We start from the raw sequence: 22,474 nt of genomic DNA on the forward strand, positions 1-22,474 counted from the left end.
TTATAGAGTTGGGGTCGAGTGTTTTTCAAGCTACAGTTTGAATCTGCGACAGTCTAGTGAATGATATAGTGATTATATCTAGTGAATGATATAGCAATATATAGCGATTTCTACTACTGTCTTCTAAAGGACCAGTCATAATCCATAGGACACAGATATAGGGATATATAGTTAAACATTCAATGGTTCATTTTAATACGATATATGGGGGTTTTGTTTCTAAATCTCATTGAGCTGATTTCGAGGAACTTCTTTGACAAGTTGTTCCAGTATATTTTGATAAGCTAAATCATAATTTTATATTAATAATTCCTCACAAAATATTTGCATAATCTTAAATACTGTACATTACTTGGTGCTATTTAGTGCAAATATAAAAAAATAATAATAAATTAGCAGCTCTGTGAAATTAAATAAAATAACGGGGTGAAACCAGTATGACTATACAACACTTGGAAAGGCATACCAGGACAGATTAGGAAATGGTAAATGACAGAGTGAAGGAACCTTGCACACGTTAATATTTTCGTTAACATTAACACGGTTCCTGAGTGAAGGGACCTTGCTCAACCACTGACACCACTGGGAATCGAACACCAATCTGGAAAAAAATGCAGGTTGACCACTCCAGTTGCTCTGTGAATCTCATCCGAAAGATCAAAAAATCAGTATTTTGCAATGGAAGTGACCTTCCTGTCATTTTCGTATTGGTAAGTTTTGGTTCATTTTCGAGTATTCTCTACAGTGAGACCTAATTTTGTTTTTATTGAGTGGCAAAACCTTTAAATGCAGTTCCTGGTCAATGTTTGAACTTCGTGGGTTTGACCTTTATCGTGACCCCCCATGGAATGATATTTGAAACTTTTTTTTAGTTGGGGTGGGAGAAGGGGGTGAATGGTTATGCTTGTAGTATATGAAGACGCTAATGTCTCTGATACTCCTGTGCCAGGTAAGTCCACTACGGGCTCACCATAGCCCGTTATACTTGCCCCGCTCCTGTGCCAGGTAAGCTACGGGCTCACCATAGCCCGTGCTACTTGGAACTTGTTCCGAGTAGCTGAATCTATAACAACTACCAACAACAACTCTGGTACTGGCAAGGGCTCAGTAGTCGACTATTTAGTATATCGAATGTAAGTATTTTTCGGTCCTAGGCGCCCGCTCAGGTCTTCTATGTGGTAGTACAAGTTTTAATGAGGTCCTGTCTAATTATAGGGTTTCGTTGTTTGATAAGGTGACGTCCTAGTTAATGTTCTCTCCTGGTGCCTGTAAGCTCCGAGGGGTGGTGAGAGCAGACCTCGCAGGGAACAAAGTTCACAGTACCATTCTCAAGTCGATTGTAAGAATGACACAATCAACTTGAGAATGGTCCAGGACGGACCGAAACGTCGTCGTCCCTTGACTTTCTAGTGTGTGGTTTGGTCGACATATTTCAGCCACGTTATTGTGACTCTTGGTCTGCAAAGTTCACAGTAAATATCATACGTTCTCCGTTCATTATTAAAGGTTCAAATGAACGTCACTTGTTTACGTCTTCGTCACTTGAACTCCGAATCCTATTCTGCTCTCCGTTGGAGAATTTTAAGCTGAAGCGATCGATAACTACGGAAGCTTAAGACGCCAATATTAGCGTATACAAAGGGAAGTCTTGAGAATCAGGAGGTCCCCATCCACTTCTGCCAGAGGGTAATTTAGACTCGTCCAGTTGTCTTCCTGGACTACCTTACGGAGGGGTTGGGGGAGAGAGACTACACTATACACTTCCTGGTGCAGGTTATTATTCATAGCTTGTGTAACACATCTTTAGTTCATTCATTTTCTCGAGGTTTTCGTTATTTTATGTATATTTTATGTTCTTCCTCTCTTTCGGTTTTGCTCTCTCTCTCTCTCTCTCTCTCTCTCTCTCTCTCTCTCTCTCTCTCTCTCTCTCTCTCTCTCTCTCTCTCTCTCTCTTTCCCTATCTCTCTTTTGCTATCTTGCTTCCTCTCCCTCTCTTGTTCGATTTCTTGCTTGCTGATATCCTTTGTCATTGTCTATCTGTCAGCCTGTCTGTATGTATAAGTCAATCTTTTTCTGCATATATTTCTCTTTCTATATCTCCATATTTCTCTTTCTCTGTCAGTAACAATCTTTAGCTCTGTTTGTGTGTCTATTTTTTCCTGTCTGTCTCTGCACCTGTTCGTCTGTCTCTCATAACTCACCACTAGGGTGACAACCCAGCGGGGTTTCTTCCTATTGGGGAGTGTTGTACATGCTGCTATGGCGGTGTGTCCACTCACAGGATGAGTGGCGCTGCCCAATACTGTCACTATGGCGGTGTGTCCACTCACAGGATGAGTGGCGCTGCCCAATACTGTCACTATAGCGGTGTGTCCACTCACAGGATGAGTGGCGCTGCCCAATACTGTCACTATGGCGGTGTGTCCACTCACAGGATGAGTGGCGCTGCCCAATACTGTCACTATGGCGGTGTGTCCACTCACAGGATGAGTGGCGCTGCCCAATAAACTCGTCCCTCGGGGCAAAATTTAATTTAATTTAACTAGGGCTAATATGCTAATGTAGTTTAGGTGTGTCGATTAGGTGGGCATGATTGTGTTAATATGAAGACAGGCGAGGAGTGACCATGGGATCTGAACCAATCAGGAAGGTGTGGATAGGGGGGTGACAGGGTGGTTCAGGTGGTGGTGGTGATTGTGGTTGGGCGTGACAACGAGGGATTGTTAAAGGTGGAGTCTGACATGGGGACTGGTAGGGCATGGGGGCCACGGAGTGCTAACAGCAACAGAAGTGTGGATCGTGGTGGAAATAAAGGTAGGAAGAATATATAGACACCAGAGACACCTCGATGGAAATGTGAACTCTTTGAGTAACCTAAACCGGCTTTCAGTGACAGAATTATTTTTGTCGACTCTTGCTTGTCCTTCATTAATGAATTATTAAACAAGTCGACCCATGAATGAATGAAATAGTGATTTGAGGGAGGGAATTATCAGGGTAAAGCGCCAAGCCATTACGACTATATAGCATATATGAGTTTAACAAGAAAATATTATAAATAACGACAAACTAACGATTGTAAATGTAATAAATGAAACAGGCTGCGTTAACATGTGCCTTTTGACGACAGCCTTAATTCTATAATATCTTTCTGGACTAAATACTAAGATGAGGAACTTGGGATATTGCTCTCGACCCCTGGCATCTTGAGATGAAGGTGAAGGTCTTCACCCTTCCTTCTCTCTCTCTCTCTCTCTCTCTCTCTCTCTCTCTCTCTCTCTCTCTCTCTCTCTCTCTCTCTCTCTCTCTCTCCCACACGTCCCTTTGGCTCCTCCACCCTCCTGCCCTCTCTCAATATTTATAGGCTCCTTCCTTGCCATAGAGAAGGGGTTGAGGGTAATTGTTCATTGTCATGGGTTAGCGAGATGGAACCAAGATGGCTGCCTTCCTCCAGAGAGGACTGCCTTCCGGTCCTCCAAATTGGGTACTTGGATAACTCAAGGTGATGCTCTTCTCCTCAGCCTCCTTCAAAGACTCCACCCCACACTCCCCCTCACCTCCCCCCCCCCCAACTCCCAAACACCCCCTCCCCACCCAAATACCCCCCCTACCCCACCATCCTCCCCCCACCCCTCCCAATCCCTACACAAAAACATGGCGTCTTCACTTGAGACTTGTCGTGGCGATACTGTGTTGTCATCTTGGGGCCGGATGCGCCCTCTGGCTCCATCACAGATCAATGATGTGGAAGCTGTGGCGTGTGATCTGAGATGAAATATCATTATTGTAAATGTGATTGTCTAGTATAGCTATTTAGAGACAGGCGCCTCTACCCTACATATAAACATCTCTGATCTATACAAGTGTATCTCTAACCCATGCACATACAGCTCAAACCTATAAATACACACATCTAACCTATATTCATACACCTTTGACCAACACACACACACACACACACACACACAAAGGTTAGCATACCGAAAGGGAAACTATGAGGGGATAAGAAAATTCCTAACAGATATAGCATGGGAAACAGAGCTCAGGGGAAAGACGGCCCAAGATATGATGGATTACATCACACAGAAGTGCAAGGACGCAGCAAACAAGTTTGTCCCAGTCCAAAAGGAAAACAGAGAAATGAAGATGAGAAACCCATGGTTTAACCAAAGATGTAGGCTAGCTAAGCAGCAAAGTAAAAGGGCATGGAGAAACTATAGGAATAACAGGACACTGGAGAGCAGAGAAAGATACCAGAATGCCAGGAATGAATATGTCAGGATGAGAAGAGAGGCAGAAAGACAATACGAAAATGACATCGCAAGCAAGGCAAAGACTCAGCCTAAATTGTTGCATAGCCACATTAGGAGAAAAACAACAGTAAAGGAACAGGTTATGAGATTAAGGATAGGGGCGGAAGGATTCACTACAAATGACAAGGAAGTGTGTGAGGAATTGAATAAGAAATTCCAGGAGGTCTTCACCTTAGAACAAGGAGAAATTCCAGAGGTAAGTGAGGGAATAGCTAACCAGGAACCACTGGAAGAGTTTGAGATTACCAGTGGGGAAGTAAGGAAGTGTTTACTAGAGTTGGACGTGACGAAGGCTATAGGCCCAGATGGAATCTCCCCTTGGGTTCTAAAGGAAGGAGCAAGAGAACTGAGCCTACCACTCTCCATAGTGTATAACAAATCACTGGCAACAGGGGAACTGCCAGATATTTGGAAAGCAGCTAACGTAGTCCCGATATACAAGAAAGGGGATAGACAGGAGGCACTGAACTACAGGCCAGTGTCCCTAACCTGCATACCATGCAAGCTGATGGAGAAGATTGTGCGAAAAAAAACTAGTGGAGCATCTGGAGCGAAGGAACTTTGTAACACAGCATCAACATGGGTTCAGGGATGGCAGGTCCTGCCTCACAGGGTTACTTGAATTCTACGACCAGGCAACAAAAATAAGGCAAGAAAGAGAAGGGTGGGCAGACTGCATATTTTTGGATTGTCAGAAAGCCTTTGATACAGTACCACACAAGAGGCTAGTGCGAAAGTTGGAGATGCAGGCTGGGGTGAGAGGGAAGGTACTCCGGTGGATAGAGGAATACCTAAGCAACAGGAGACAACGAGTCTGTGTGAGGGGTGAGGCCTCAGATTGGCGAGACGTCACAAGTGGAGTCCCGCAGGGGTCAGTCCTTGGACCTATACTGTTTCTGGTATATGTAAATGATCTCCCAGAGGGTATAGATTCGTTCCTCTCAATGTTTGCCGACGATGCAAAAATTATGAGGAGGATTGAAACAGAGGATGATAGTAGGAGGCTACAAGATGACCTGGATAGACTGAGTGAATGGTCCAACAAATGGCTGTTGAAGTTCAACCCGAGTAAATGCAAAGTAATGAAACTAGGCAGTGGAAACAGGAGGCCAGGCACAGGATACAGAATAGGAGATGAAGTACTTAATGAAACAGACAGAGAGAAAGATCTAGGAGTTGATATCACACCAAACCTGTCTCCTGAAGCCCACATAAAGAGAATAACGTCTGCGGCATATGCGAGGCTGGCTAACATCAGAACGGCGTTCAGGAACCTGTGTAAGGAATCATTCAGAATCTTGTACACCACATATGTAAGACCAATCCTGGAGTATGCGGCCCCAGCATGGAGCCCGTACCTTGTCAAGCACAAGACGAAGCTGGAAAAAGTCCAAAGGTATGCTACTAGACTAGTCCCAGAACTAAGAGGCATGAGTTATGAGGAAAGGCTGCGGGAAATGCACCTCACGACACTGGAAGACAGAAGAGTAAGGGGGGACATGATCACAACCTACAAAATCCTCAGGGGAATCGACCGGGTAAACAAGGATGAACTATTCAACACTGGTGGGACGCGAACAAGGGGACACAGGTGGAAGCTGAGTACCCAAATGAGCCACAGAGACGTTAGAAAGAACTTTTTCAGTGTCAGAGTAGTTAGTAAATGGAATGCATTAGGAAGTGATGTGGTGGAGGCTGACTCCATACACAGTTTCAAATGTAGATATGATAGAGCCCAATAGGCTCAGGAATCTGTACACCAGTTGATTGACGGTTGAGAGGCGGGACCAAAGAGCCAGAGCTCAACCCCCGCAAGCACAATTAGGTGAGTACAATTAGGTGAGTACACACACACACACAGTCCATTTTGTTTCTCGCCGGCGCCGGGAATCGAACCCCGGTCCACAGGATTACGTGCCCAGCATGCTGTTCACTCAACCCCCAGCGCCCCCTGTGTGTGTACTCACTCTATTAGGTGAGTACACACACACACACACACACACACACACACACACACACACACACACACACACACACACACACACACACACAGGGAAACGAACATACGAGTAATACATCTGAGTCCAGGAGAGAGTGGGCGACTCTGAATGATATCACGCACCAACACTATGGGATAATGTGTACTTTCCGGTTAAAAAAGGGAGTCAGGTCCCTGTTAACTGGACGCTCGGAAGGACGTGACCCCGCCCCCCCCCCTCCCCTGTCACTATCATGCCTGGAAGAGGTCATTGGCGCGATAATATCCAGAGCTGGTCAGAGGAAAGGTGTGGGTTATCTATTCCTGGTAAAGCTGTTTTGGTTTCTACTGCAGACGACTGTTGACGGAGTTAGGCAACTGTTGTGGTTAGCATTCTGCGGAGGGTCAGTAGTTAGCTTAGGAGGGGGGGAGGGGGACCTCAATAGGTCTAAGTACAGGCTTCCTGGCCTTGACAATGGGTATTGCATAATGTATCCTTTGCTCTCATTTGTCCTGACGACAAATCAAGGCCCGTTGACAAACCGCCGGCTTCCTGTTCTTATCAAGTCCATTAAAGTGTTAGTGGCCCATCAGATAAATTCAGGTAGATGTATCGAGTTGTTAAGCATGGGATACGAAGCACAAATCTGCTACCATCCAACGAGGGCATATTTGTCTCTTTTTGGGTTAGCGAACTCGCTGTTCCGCGCTAGTCGCTGCAACTGGTTCATACTTGCACTTAGCGAACGCTTGAGTGTGAAAGTTTGATAAGACTTCACGTTAATAGTTAGATAGAGTGATACACCATTAGTTGAATTTGAAATTCTTGCAGTCATATGTGTCGCATTGTCGGACGAAATCCACGAGTCCTTCCACATATACACGAGTAAGTTCTACTTTCAGTGTGAACGACAAGACCAAACCTTCATTGTGAACGACAAGACCAAACCTTCATTGTGAACGACAAGACCGAACATTCAGTGTGTGAATGACAAGACCGAACATTCAGTGTGTGAATGACAAGACCGAACATTCAGTGTGTGAATGACAAGACCGAACATTCAGTGTGTGAATGACAAGACCGAACATTCAGTGTGTGAATGACAAGACCGAACATTCAGTGTGTGAATGACAAGACCGAACATTCAGTGTGTGAATGACAAGACCGAACATTCAGTGTGTGAATGACAAGACCGAACATTCAGTGTGTGAATGACAAGACCGAACATTCAGTGTGTGAATGACAAGACCGAACATTCAGTGTGTGAATGACAAGACCGAACATTCAGTGTGTGAACGACAAGACCGAACATTCAGTGTGTGAATGACAAGACCGAACATTCAGTGTGTGAACGACAAGACCGAACATTCAGTGTGTGAATGACAAGACCGAACATTCAGTGTGTGAATGACAAGACCACACTCCGAGCATCAGAGTGATGACGACACAATTGGAGGATTAATCCGAAGTTTAGTCTCAATAGTCATCAAGACCCACTTGTTCTAATTCGACAGTAGCAACTGTGGCAGCTGGCTTGGTGGGGCATCCACGGGGCCCGGACAATATACCCTTGGCCAGACCTGTTGGCCCTGACGTCACCTGTACCCTGGGTATATAAGGCCCTCCTGGCAGACCCGCCGCCAGTCAACCCGCAGAATTCGAGCCAGCAAGAATGAGACAGCTTGTAAGTCCCTCTTTACCTCTCTTCAATAAGTACCTGTGACGAGAAATTAATTACCTTGGCTCATAACTTTTCAATCTTTGTTCCATGTAAGGCATCTGACTCAGATCCTGGATGCTGTAGATCTTATTTATCTCATTTTGATGCTCTTTTTGCCACAAAGGTTTTATTGTGAACTTTTTGCAACTTTAGCTATATATTTTGAGGCGAACACCAGTGTTCTCTTCGCTGTTATTCTTGTGTTTTATGTACCATGGTTGAACACGACCATTGCCACGACTACACGTTTGCCAAACACAACACATCACACATAGGACATTTACCTGATTGCATAAATCAGATTTATTTATTGCTAAGCACTCAATTTTTACCTTTAATGAGTGTTTTAGTTGCAGACTCAGGGGCTATTCAGACGCTCTTTTTCAGGTCAAATATGATTACCTTTTAATCACACCCAATTATTTAATTGTCATGTTCTTATATAATTGATTAATCCTCTGAATTTTCATTTCATTTTTTGAGAATTGCATATGTCAACTTGTAAAAAAAAGAGAACCCATTTTCTCATTCCGGTTTCATGCTTGAGATTAATTTCATTAACTTAAATTATTTTGTCCAATCAATACCATTTTTCTGTATTTAGGGAAATGTTGTGTCGTTTCTTAGATTAGTTGATTCTGGGTTATCTCTTCTTCAGAAACAAATGTCCAGCGACGGACGTCGGGTTTCAGTGAAAGATTTCGTGTACACTTTCTCTTCTACACTACGCCACACTTCGATTTTCAGTGTCACTTTCACTTCTTCAAGATGTGAATCTTCACATCACTGTCATTTCTTCCTTTTAATTATATCAAATATTCACTTTCTTTCCCACTGACACCTGTACACTGCTCCCTATGTGGTCTGAAGCTCTTCATATATCACTACGCAACAGTTGTGTATCTTAACATCACTTGCAACTCTTGTATAGTCTGTCTTGATGTTCTCCGATATGCTAGTTGTACTTGCAGATGATCTTACAGACCCACACATTTGATAATGATTCAGGACGGACCGAAACGTCATTTCTTAATTTTCAGTTGTATGTGTTGGATATTGCATTCCCCTTAGTACTGTGTACATGATTTTCTGACATTTATTTTATACCTGAAGTTCCCTGGCATTAATAAGTAATAGTAGTAGGCATCCCTCAGTCTCAGGTGACTATGGACTTCCGCTCTGCCATGTAATTATTAAGTAGCACTTACTTATCATTTGCTTTTTCTCCCTCAGGTAGTGATTGTGGTGCTTGCCGGAACGGCCTTGGCTCTGCCTCAGGGCGCCCGGGATAACACCTTCACCAAGATTCTCTCATTCGAGTCGTACCAGGACGGCAGCAATTTCGGCCACGAACTCGCTCAGGAGGACGGAACGACCTCCGGTCAGAAGTTCGGCCCTGACGGAAACCTGTACGGATTCTATTCTTACGTTCAAGATGATGGCAATCGCGTCAAGGTGCTGTGGAGGGCAGGTCAAGGCATCGGCTACGAGGTCATCGGGGTAGAGGGCTTGAACCAGGAGGGTCTTGGTAATCTGAGGGCACACGGGGGATCCAATCCGGAACCTGTCGCAGCCCCTAGACCCGCTGCCCCTAGACCCGTAGCCCCTAGACCTGTAGCACGCTCCAGGCCTGTACCCGTTGTACCCGAGGTTCCAGCTGTACCCCACGTCCCCGCTCCAGTCCACGTCCCTGCTCCCGTCCATGCCCCTGCCCCCGTTAGAGCCCCAGCCCCTGCCCTGCATGCCCAGGGACACTTCATACCCACACCCACCCCAATTATACCCTCACATGCCCCAGCTTTCCACCAAGAGCCCACCCCATCGCCACACAGGTTCGACTACCCAGCCGTGCTTAACCTGGAAAGAACATCAAGCGGGTTCGTATCCTCCTTGCAAGCGGTGTGAGAAGGCGTCGGGGTTTGTACAGTCTATTATAAAATTATATTTTGCCTCTTGTAGAGACTAAATGATTTAATAAAAGATTCCTCCTTTTGTACATCACCATCTTACTATCCTACATAAACTCGCCTCTCGGGGTAATATTTAATTTAAATTTACTATGTACAAAAATGAAGGTGGAAAGTTAGTAGAATAATTAACCTTGCTGTACCCGGCGCACACCTGAGGTGGCCAGATCAACAGGTAACGGGATGCGAACAAAAAAACATGTAAGAACCGCACCCAGATATCTTCCAAGGACGTTTGATGAAACATGTCAGAAAAATCATTCGTATTCCCTCGTTGCATAGAGAGGATAGTCCCATGAGCATACAGACCCTGTCTAGACTTCCTCTTGCAAGTCTGGCCTGGAAACACATTAACTCAGCCCCTGGAGTATAGCACAGACAACGTAGCCCACTGAGACAAGTAGAACACTTGATTAAAATTCACACAGCAGCGAGGCAAACTCTCTCGTGTCTGACGATATGAATATTAACACAAACTAAGCTAGACTGCTTTTTTTCGTTAACAAGGTGAACTAATGAGCGTCGCTACCTGGACCGTCTATCCGGGAAGGCCAGCTAGCACGCACCTGTGTCCTTTGTGTTAATGAGCAGTGGATACCTGGTGAGATGCCCCAATCAGGCGAGGGAACAGGCACACGTTCCCTGGGCAAGAGAGAGAGCTCGAGGTCACCTCCCCCACAGATGAGAGGGAACGAGACGGGACCGTCAAATGTCAAGGGCGCACCCCCATTCCCCCCCCCCATTACCACACCAAGCACCCCTCTCCCCACCCCCCTCCCCCCAATAACACCCCATCCAGTGCCTACCCACAACTCCAGCACTCAATGAGGAAATGGTCAAGCTAGATCCAGTTTTTTCATCTCACATTTTTTTCCCTTAACCTTTTCAATATGTTATTAAGGAGTTGCAACTGCGCCGCTGCAAGCGGAACTTGGGCTGTAGCGTTCTGTACTTAACGAGTCTTGTATAACGGCATTTTCCCTTGGCGTAATACCAAACTGATTGACTGATTGGGTAAAAACAGTAGCCGCCTCGCCGGGGCCAACAGGCCTTTTGCAGTTTCCACTATTCTTATGTTCTTAAAACGTTCGTGAGTAAAATCGATTGTATTTTGCAACTTCTAAACAACGAGACATTTGCCAAGCCATATAACTAGACAGTGAGGCAATAACTAGACAGTGAGGCAATAACTTGACAGTGAGGCAATAACTTGACAGTGAGGCAATAACTAGACAATGAGGCAATAACTTGACAGTGAGGCAATAACTTGACAGTGAGGCAATAACTTGACAGTGAGGCAATAACTTGACAGTGAGGCAATAACTTGACAGTGAGGCAATAACTAGACAGTGAGGCAATAACTTGACAGTGAGGCAATAACTAGACAGTGAGGCAATAACTTGACAGTGAGGCAATAACTAGACAGTGAGGCAATAACTAGACAGTGAGGCAATAACTAGACAGTGAGGCAATAACTTGACAGTGAGGCAATAACTTGACAGTGAGGCAATAACTTGACAGTGAGGCAATAACTAGACAGTGAGGCAATAACTTGACAGTGAGGCAATAACTTGACAGTGAGGCAATAACTAGACAGTGAGGCAATAACTAGACAGTGAGGCAATAACTTGACAGTGAGGCAATAACTAGACAGTGAGGCAATAACTTGACAGTGAGGCAATAACTAGACAGTGAGGCAATAACTAGACAGTGAGGCAATAACTAGACAGTGAGGCAATAACTTGACAGTGAGGCAATAACTTGACAGTGAGGCAATAACTAGACAGTGAGGCAATAACTTGACAGTGAGGCAATAACTTGACAGTGAGGCAATAACTTGACAGTGAGGCAATAACTTGACAGTGAGGCAATAACTTGACAGTGAGGCAATAACTTGACAGTGAGGCAATAACTTGACAGTGAGGCAATAACTAGACAGTGAGGCAATAACTTGACAGTGAGGCAATAACTAGACAGTGAGGCAATAACTAGACAGTGAGGCAAAAACTAGACAGTGAGGCAATAACTTGACAGTGAGGCAATAACTAGACAGTGAGGCAATAACTAGACAGTGAAGCAATAACTAGACAGTAAGACATGTGCAGCTGCACAAAATAATTTTAAAATGCTGTAAACCTTGTGAAGATGTTTGTCACGACAGCCGTGTACCTCTGGACTGTTAGAGACTCAACAATCTTGCTTTAAAAGTTGATGAGTGACTCGAGTCCTTCAGTTCAGAGGTTCAACATTTACAATGTGTAGTGGTGAAGGCCACTGCAGAGTCGATTTATTTTCTCTCTCTCTCTGATTTCACACGTTTCTCGTAAAGTCCCCAAAATATATCAACAGTATTTATTAGATGAACGAAGAATTAGAGGAAGGGGGAAGCGTTAGGGAAGCTCCATCTATATGCCATAACTGACATTATGGCATATAGATGGAGCAGGTAGGTGATGGAACTATACGATATGGAATGAAATGAGACGAAAGGGAAAGAGTAAAAGGACTTGGAGAAAACGAAAAGCTACGATATCAATCGGAAATTGGCGCAGTACAACTCGACAGAACGGAAAGATACGTGACAGAAAGGGAGGGGAAGTGGGATGGGGGATGATTAATATGGATCGAGAAAAACCACGGGATGGAATGGGACAGGCAAATACGGAACCCTAATTGCCGGGTCGGGACGAGGCGTGGAACGAGGCAGGCTGTGACTCTGACCCCCTACAAAATGGAATGGAAAGTGGGACGAGACAGGCAGATACGGAAGGGACGGGATGAGGTGTGGGACGGGGGCGGAACAGGACATCATTCGAACTTTGATCCATCACGCTTGACCTTAATGTTCTGGCCGACACGGTAAGGCGGACAGTAATAATAAAGCGAAGGTCTTGGAATGGAAGGGGAGGGGGGGGAGCGGGGATTAGCAAAGAGGGACAGAGAGAGGAAGAGAAAGAGATTATTGCTGAGTTTGTGGAAGGGACGCCACAGCGAGACGAGATAGGTGGACCCATCAGCTAGCTATACGAACTAAACAATAGTAATAATAGATTTTTGATCACTCCAACATAATCATACTAGATATAGATGACAGACCTGGAGTCATTGAGTTAGACATTCCTTAAAGATCCTCCTTTTATTAGTGAGTTGACTTTAGCTTCGTTGTTCCTGTTTAACATCAAATAACGTCGTGATCCTGTAAGTAACGTCACATTTCATTATTTCATTGTTATATATTTACATAACTTTCATTAAATTTTGCCTAAGGTCAGTAATTCAGTTAGTTCTTATTATAGGGAGGATGGTGATCATATTCACTGTCATGCAGGGCAGTGTGGAGAGGTGATCATATTACTTACCAACAGTACAGTGAGGATTTTCCTCATTGCCATTTCCACACTCTTCCTTCTTCTTATACTCCATCTACTTCCCATTTTTTCTCTGCCTGATTGATTATTTATTAACTTTCTCCCACTATGGAACATAACTATTCCTCCTCCTCCTATTCCTCCTCGTCTTCCACCTCCTTCTCCTCCTACCCATTTACACATTTCATCTTCCAGCTCACATCAACACCCATCAGCTTTTGACAAATATAATTTAAATCACGAGTGTCTACTGACAGTCACATTCGGAGCAATCAAATTAGTCCATCAGTCACTACCACGATATGTGAAGCGTCCACGACTGACCGAAACGTCGTCACGACTTGATAAGGGTCCACGACAGACCGAAACGTCGTCACGACTTGATATGCGTCCACGACGGACCAAAACGTCGTCACAACTTGATAAGGGTCCAGGATGGACCGAAACGTCGTCAATTTCATATGTTCGAGAGTTTGAGCTATTTAGTCTGCAATCTGCGCTTCTTGAAGTTTCCGTGACCTAGGACGGAAGACCTCGCTGAGCCAGATGGACCACGCTATTCTTATCACACCAGCCTGAGCAGCTTGCTGGCCTCGACGGAAGTGGTTGGGCCAGGTGCCTTGCTCCCTCCGCGTACTCGTCTTTCCATGTTGAGTGTGGGTCCTCACTGGACCGTCCCTGGAGGTCTTCGTCAGTTTCTCCTGCCCATGTTGACGCGAGGACAGGCGGGCGCAGACCTTCTTCTGCTTTTTGTTTTCTTCGCTTTAGTGGTAAGGTCCAGTGAGACACGCTTCTTGGGACTTTCTTGATGCTTAGCTGTTGCTTGAGCAATCACTGAGCTCCAGTCAGTTGGACTGGTCGGTAGAGCAACGGCTTCGCTTCTTACAGAGTCGGCGTTCGATTCCCAGCGTTTTGTCATCATATTTCAGTTTATTTTCATTATATCCCAGCTAATTATCATGATATATTTTAGTTCAGCTTATATTATATATATATATATTATATATATATATATATATATATATATATATATATATATATATATATATATATATATATATATATATATATATATACACATACATATTTCAAAACAAACATTTCAGAGCATATACTTCATCATTAGTGTTAAAAACAGAAAACACAATTTCTCAACAAAATTTTTTTACAAATCTTAGAAAAATACTTCATAGCGACTGACATTAAAAATCTAATAAAAAATACTAAAGGTAAAAATATAATAAATATAAAATATAAAATAAAATGTTAAAAAATCTACCAATATTCTTTAGCTAACCCGTCCTCACACGAGGCTGGTTAAAGCGGCGGCCGTCCTCCCCAGACGCATTCATAAATTTTAAAATACTGTGTATTAACATTGGTTTGTTCTCATATATAAATGAATATTATGTATAAGTTAATACACATACAAATTCAATGTATAGTTAGGCGTATGTTAGGTTAGGTGTTTAGGTTCTGTTGGCGATTATTTGTATTTGTAGTACGTGGGTGAAGCATTTACAGCGTTGTGGTTCGAACAAAATTCATCTGTGATGCACTTGTTCCGGAAATGTTCGAACGAAATCATTTGTGAGTCGTTTGTAAACCGTTTTCTTTCATAAACAGAGGGTTTGGCGATTGGATTAACGAGCTATTTTACCACGATCATTTTCTGCTCTGCTAATTATAAAGTTTTCATCCACTTTAATTGTTTCAAAACATGAACATCGTTAGAATTCCCTCTTTCGAGAGAGAGATATTCTGAATCTTACCGTACAGGTTTGTCCCCTTTGGCAAATTGGGTCCTCTGCTGTGGTGGGGTCACTGCGAAGCTATAAACCACCATTTCACCTGCAAGGATATCACTATACTGACTTCTAACTGTTAAAGACAAGACCTTAACGTCTTGGAACCTGTTCATATCACCAAAGTGAACCCCCGAGCTGAACAGCCCGAGTCCTGGGCTCAGTTGATCACTTGGTAACTCTCGTCATCTGCAAGTATATTGTGAAGTCTTTTTACGATTTTTTATAGTTCTTTCTACTTTTTATATTTTTCGATTAGGGTTTTATGGACTTCAATTGTGTCTTACCACCTACCTCGTCCCTCCCACCACTCTCTCTCTCTCTATCTCTCTCTCTCTCTCTCTCTCTCTCTCTCTCTCTCTCTCTCTCTCTCTCTCTCTCTCTCTCTCTCTCTCTCTCTCTCTCTCTCTCTCTCTCTCTCTCTCTCTCTCTCTCTCTCTCTCTCTCTCTCTCTCTCTCTCTCTCTCTCTCTCTGTCTCTCTCTCTCTCTCTCTCTCTCTCTCTCTCTCTCTCTCTCTCTCTCTCTCTCTCTCTCTCTCTCTCTCTCTCTCTCTCTCTCTCTCTCTCTCTCTCTCTCTCTCTCTCTCTTAGTGAGTTTGAGAAACTAATCAAACTCTGAAATTACTATCATTAACATGTGGAGTACGTAAAGAGCAAAATGTTTCATTTAAATAGTTAAATATAATATAATCCTGAAACACATTGAGATGGTCTCGATACGGACATCATTCATGATTAAAACTCCTTTTTTTGAATCGCATCAAAACGCAAACAGTTTACTTCCAATGCATTTCACAAGCTTCCCATTGTTATCGGCAATTCATTTACAGCAGGATATTTAAAATTAAGAAATGTTGTTCGATCCACGACTGATCCACAGAACCACTCCTGCCAGCATCTAATCCACAGAACCACTCATGCCAGCATCTGATCCACAGAACCACTCATGCCAACATCTGATCCACAGAACCACTCATGCCAACATCTGATCCACAGAACCACACCTGCCAGCATCTGATCCACAGAACCACTCATGCCAGCATCTGATCCACAGAACCACTCCTGCCAACATCTGATCCACAGAACCACTCCTGCCAACATCTGATCCACAGAACCACTCATGCCAACATCTGATCCACAGAACCACTCCTGCCAACGTCTGATCCACAGAACCACTCCTGCCAACTTTTGATCCACAGAACCACTCCTGCCAACTTCTGATCCACAGAACCACTCCTGCCAACTTTTGATCCACAGAACCACTCCTGCCAACTTCTGATCCACAGAACCACTCCTGCCAACTTCTGATCCACAGAACCACTCCTGCCAACATCTGATCCACAGAACCACTCATGCCAACTTCTGATCCACAGAACCACTTCGTGGTCTTGAACTTTGGGCCACAGGGACACTCAGACCTTGCAGACAGCCGAAAGTTCAAAGTTTCTCCATTTGTTTACAAATTAAGTTTAACTTCTAGACGCGGCTGTTTATACCGTGGCGAAGTTTAATTGTTTTGTATTGTCTTATCCGTTGTTTTATCCGGTTTGATTTTCTTTATTATTTTTCATTATTTTTGTGTTTGTTTTCTTGTTCATGTTTTGTTTATATTCCTTTGTTCTCTTTTCTTTTATTTTGTCTTTGATATTCGCCACAGCTTTCAACTTTGTCTCAAGTTCGAATCTCTGAGAATCCGAGTGACTGTAATGTTATCAACCAGGTTGTTGTGGGTTGTATCTTGTCTTTGTCCGAACTTTATTAGTCACAATGAAGTTATTAATTAGAATAGGATTATTAAACAGACCCAAGTCTTAGTCTGTAGGTCCTTCTAATCCTTCTTCGTCTAAGCAGACTTGAAATAAAATATCGTGAGAAATCAGGTAATCGAAAATCAGAATCAGAAATACGAAATAGGGAGAAATCAGATAAACTGAGAAATCAGATTAATCAGAGACATAATAAATATTTCTGATATTTCAGGTTTGTAATATTTTGTCAATTTTTTATATAATTGTTATATTTGTATTTTGTAGACACAAATGTAATTTGTTTGTTGAAAGACAAACAATTATTATGTAACGTGTTTGTTTGAACACAAACAAGTACAGTATGTAACTATTTAACGAGGCAGCACAAACGTCATATTTGAAGTGGTTTTTCCCTCAGCAAAAGCGTACAAACCTGATCAACCAACTTAGGCTATTGAGGCCGATATTTATTAGCGTAAATATTACGGTGGTTTAAATGTCATTAAAACGTCATTATTTTGACGATTTGGTCGATTGTGTTAAAAAGATGGTGCATTAAGGTAAGAAGACAAGTTGCACAATTTTATGTTGCATGCGGGATGCATCCCACAACAGTTGACCTACTCTAGGGTTCATTCCACCGCTGCTGTGTTTTAGTTAATAACATAAATTGAATGACGAAAGCTACTGCTGCAAGCAGCTGCGTCTAACAGCCTAGTTGATCAGACCAACAGTCAGGAGATAATGTAAGGTAAGCTAATTAGGAGAAGAAATCACTATGGCAGGTTAAGTATATCTAGCACATGGAAAGGGATAGGAAAACAAGGAGCTGGGATAGAACAGAGAAGAAGCAATTGTGCCCAACCACTTATACCATCGGGGATCGAACGCCGGCCTGCACGAAGCGAAGCTGTTTAAAATTTAAACAAAGTGAGATCTTTGTTATCGTAATTCCGTTCCTAGAACATATCAGATATGTTCACGGCCTTTAGAACAGACCGAGACACTGAGGGCGAGGCGGGGGCCCAGAGCCACAGCTCGACTCTTATTTTATCTTCTGGGATCACAACCGGGTAGCGACAAGTCTCCTTGAGAACACAAACTCGCTCGGTGTGCTCCTGAACCAGTATATCTTCCTTAGTATACCACATATAACCCCCGTTATACCACCCCAAACCCACTGTCACACACCCCAATATCATCATACCATCCGTGTTTAAAACGTCGCCCAAAGAGGTCGTCATCTCGTCATATTAGAGAGATATATTCACGGTAAATTTGTGGAAAGAAATGCCCCCTGGCACCCCACTCGACAGCCAAACTGGTTACTCGCCTGTTGGCATTGAACACCACAACTCGTTCAGAATCCAGGAATGTTGATGGGCGGCGTCGGGGAATGACCATGAACTAGCGACTACAACCCGTCAAGTTGAAATAATATGACACTTCTAGGTAACTGTTGACCAGACCACACACTAGAAAGTCAAGAGACGACGACGTTTCGGTCCGTCCTGGACCATTCTCAAGTTGATTGTGCTTAAAATCCCTTCTCTTTCTAGGTAACTGTTCAGGAATAAACTTTCAATATGAATATTTATTTATTTTCCATTTTTATAATTTTTATTATATGGTTTCCAAAGGGTGAAAGGATGAGCGAATTATTTGAAAATTTATTACAAATATCCAGACACTAATTATAGGATATAATTCTTATATCCTATAATTCAATGATTGGATATATTTCCTATATCCAATCGTTGCCAATCTTTGGTTTCATAATATATATTTCGGACTCAATATACCTATCCTGCCGTCGGCAGTGAAAAAGGCCATAGAAAACACTCGAGAAATAATGATTTACAAAGTTGCTTTTGACATTCGCGTCTAATGTGGCAAGCAGTGTGGATAATTATATGAACATCTGTGATGTGTCAGCTATACATCATCGAGAGACGCAGACTCAAAGATTCAGCAGTGTAGAAATATTTAACTCTGCTGAACTTATTGATTGAATCATCGAAGTCTGCTGATCCTGTTGAATTAAACATCGAAGTCGAATGAATTTTGGATACATACCAGCACATTGGTCTTCTTGCAAAGTAATGTGATAGATAAAATATTAAGTGTTAATCTTGCTTTTCTCAAGTTCGCTTTTGATTGTACAAGGATGTCAGTGCAGTCTGGTTTCTGATTGGTTGTTTCCTGCGTTTGGAAGACATTATGTGACGGAAAATCATAAATAAAAAGAAGAAAAGTTTAGATTCTGAATGTGTCTGGCCCTAGACCCACGCTCGGCCTGGCTCTGGACCTAAGTATACCTCAGTCTTAGACTACGATTCTGGACGCTCGCAAATTCATCAGATTCGTTCTCAAATGCCAGCAGTCCCGATGTTTTTCCCTTCAGTCTTCACATCCTTGTAGCCACGCCCTGAATAATTCTCGCCTGACCTCTGACCTGCTCTCAGGAACCACTCCTTCCTTACTGTAAAGTCCGGTTAACATTTCCTCCCATGTAAACCGCGCTAGGGTAAACCGGATCGACAGCGTCGAAGTGCGTTGTTCTGACGGTTTTAAGGGTTTGGATAATCACAAGCATTCAAGTAGCGTGTAATTGGTTCAAGTGTATTTTTGTTGTTGTTTAATGCTATGAGAATATGTATGGGAATGTTTATTGGACATGTATATAGGGTTGAAAGTTTGTTTGGAAACTGAATTTCAATCTTTTTTAAAGATATTTAAAACGTTTTTGATACTCTAACAATGATTTATTCAAGTGGTGAGCGACATTCAGTTAAGTGCATCACATATTCAGTCTAAGTGTGTCACATCTTCAGTCTAAGTGTCACATCTTCAGTTTAAGTGTGTCACATCTTCAGTCTAAGTGTGTCACATCTTCAGTTTAAGTGTCACATCTTCAGTTTAAGTGTGTCACATCTTCAGTCTAAGTGTGTCACATCTTCAGTCTAAGTGTCACATCTTCAGTTTAAGTGTGTCACATCTTCAGTCTAAGTGTGTCACATCTTCAGTCTAAGTGTCACATCTTCAGTTTAAGTGTGTCACATCTTCAGTTTAAGAGCTATATATGTAGCTCAAATCTGGAAATTCAAGAGAATTCTGAGGAGAAAGCGCTCAACCGGTTTGGTTATGTAGCACCTAGCAGGGGTACAAGGACAAGGAACTGTGGGTATAATAGAATGAGGAACCGGTGCCCAAGCACTTGGACGATCGAGGATCGAACGTCAGTCCTGCAAGAAGCGAGGCTATCGCTGTACCCTGTTTTACTCTGCTGAGTTCTCTGACATTGTTTTTCTATAATATATTAATCATCAAGGGATGGGAGCCGATGACAGATAACACTGAGCTCAGATCAACCGGGCTGTTTTGGTTAGGTTAGGTTTGGTTATATCGTACACAACCAAATCGTTCATAATTTGGTTTCTGATTGTTAAAATTGGATATATCTTAGGTATATCTTACGTAGATATATATATATATATATATATATATATATATATATATATATATATATATATATATATATATATATATATATATATAGCTACGTAGGTATATCTTACTTAGATATATTCTAGGTATATTTTACGTATAACCTTACATAACGTTAGGTTATAATGGATTAGGTTGTATTGTGTTTGGTTAGTTTAAATTGGGTAAGTTTTAATATAGCAAAAAAACTTTGATGAATGTCTTTCATAAGCAATGAACACTACAAGAGACAAACGCTATAATCTGGATAAGTTTAGATTTAGGAAAGACCTGGGTAAATACTGGTCTTTTGTAAAGACCAGTATTGACCCAGAGTGTTGTTTATTTGTGGAACAGATTACCGGGTAACCAAGCACACGTGCGATCATTTGATTGTTTCAAGCGTAGGTTAGACATATGAATGCATTTGAGTGGATGTAAATAGGAGCTGCCTCATATGGGCCAAAATACCTTCAGAAGGTCCCTCAGTCCATAAGTCTGACGTAATTAGTATTCAAACTGAAAATCTCGCAGTGTACATCTTTCTACCGTCTGACATGATATCGAACGTCATCTTCACTGCACTGTGACTCCCAGTGAGATACAAAGAGCATTACTATAGCATGAAAATAATATATTTTCTGGTTGGTTTAGTCACTGGGATGAACGACAACCACTTCCCTTCCTACGTCAACGACAGTTTTAAGCTGATGTGTAAACAAGGTTTACGGGGCAAGTTTCTAGATCTGCATAACTGCCTCGTGTCAATTCTCGTTGATATCCACATTTTTTTTTTAAACAAAAAGGTGCATTTTTTGTAAAGAAAACCTTGAATATATGACTGCTAGAATCTTGTTAGTACTCGAATCTTGGCGATAAAAAACAATTAATTCCAAATTATCCAGGTGTAATTATAGACGATTCAGGTGTAATTATAGATTATCCAGGTGAAATTATAGATTATCCAGGTGTAATTATAGACAATTCAGGTGTAATGAAGAGAGATATCAAAGAACTTTAAGACTCAGTCTGTTTTATAACGTAAACTAAGAATTCATTTAGAAATCTGCACTACAATTTGCCCGAAACGCTATGCGTATTAGTAGCTTTAGGTATTGTATGTACTAGCTCTATCTATAAATCCAACATTATGTTTGTAACTCATCATCTAAGTATGTACTTTTACCTCAATAAATATTTGAATTTGAATTTGAATCTGCTGCCTCGCCCTAACGAAGGTTGGGGAGTGTGGTGACCTTGGCAATCCCTTGGATCCGCTTGGGGATGTGATCGCCTGAAGAGACGCCTTTACATAAGAAGAATTATAATTAGGATAGAGAGGGATAGGAGGAAGGGGAGACAGGGATAAGAGAGAAATGGGGAAAAGAGTAGGGAAAGAGAAACGTGCGGATATATATAGAGAGATAGAGAAACAATATAGTTAATATCTAATTATCATGACGACGTTTCAGTCCGTTTTGGACTATAATCAAGACTTTATAAGGGTCGAGGATGGACCGAAACGTCGTCACGACGTGATAAGGGTCCAGGATAGGCCGAAACGTCGTCGTTTTCCTTTCATCTCATGCGTGTGTCTGCCGAGTTATCCCAAGCATTCTCTGTGACAAATTCAACATTCCGAGGATAAGTTTCCGTTGTTTACTAGTTAAGAAAATGCTAATAGGCTCCATTACGAATGTCTCTGAATAACGTCTAATATTTCTGACGCTATTTTCAAGAATTTAAGTGAAATTAATGTGTTTTAATTTTTATGCAACATGAACTCTGATGGGATATAAATGCTTTATGCAAGCATTATACGCAATAAGTTTTTATATCATAGACCTTTTTATAGTCGATATCTGATGAATTGCGACCTTTGGAAGGACGAACCTTCCTGCTCTGGAGAAATACCACTTGAGTACTTGATATTTTCATCTACCTTTGGTATTTGAAGGTAGTCGGTTCAAGGCCTATCTCAAGTGTTTACAAGACGCCTCCTGACAGCAAATTCCTTTGTTTTTTGTTTAACTAAGTGCCTTTTTGGGTAATGTTAAGGTCTAATACTTCATTTAACAAAGGTTCTCT

General features: G+C 42.4%; 2 protein-coding genes across 2 annotated transcripts in view; one reads left to right on the forward strand and one right to left on the reverse strand.

The window, feature by feature from the left end:
• Positions 1 to 15,190, reverse strand: part of LOC123756826 (uncharacterized) — a 29,229-nt gene extending 14,039 nt beyond the window's left edge. The window contains exon 1 of the mRNA XM_069331931.1: positions 15,120 to 15,190. The gene's annotated coding sequence lies outside the window, so the exon portion shown is untranslated. The remainder of the gene's footprint in view (positions 1 to 15,119) is intronic.
• On the forward strand, positions 7,833 to 10,008 carry LOC123756825 (translation initiation factor IF-2). Its single transcript, XM_045740193.2, has 2 exons — positions 7,833 to 7,976; positions 9,246 to 10,008. The coding sequence occupies exons 1-2, from the start codon at positions 7,965 to 7,967 to the stop codon at positions 9,915 to 9,917; spliced, it is 684 nt and encodes a 227-aa protein (XP_045596149.1). The 5' UTR covers positions 7,833 to 7,964; the 3' UTR covers positions 9,918 to 10,008.
• Positions 15,191 to 22,474: the final 7,284 nt, after the last annotated feature.

This window comes from Procambarus clarkii, chromosome 26, assembly GCF_040958095.1.
Source record: "Procambarus clarkii isolate CNS0578487 chromosome 26, FALCON_Pclarkii_2.0, whole genome shotgun sequence".
Taxonomy (NCBI): domain Eukaryota; kingdom Metazoa; phylum Arthropoda; class Malacostraca; order Decapoda; family Cambaridae; genus Procambarus; species Procambarus clarkii.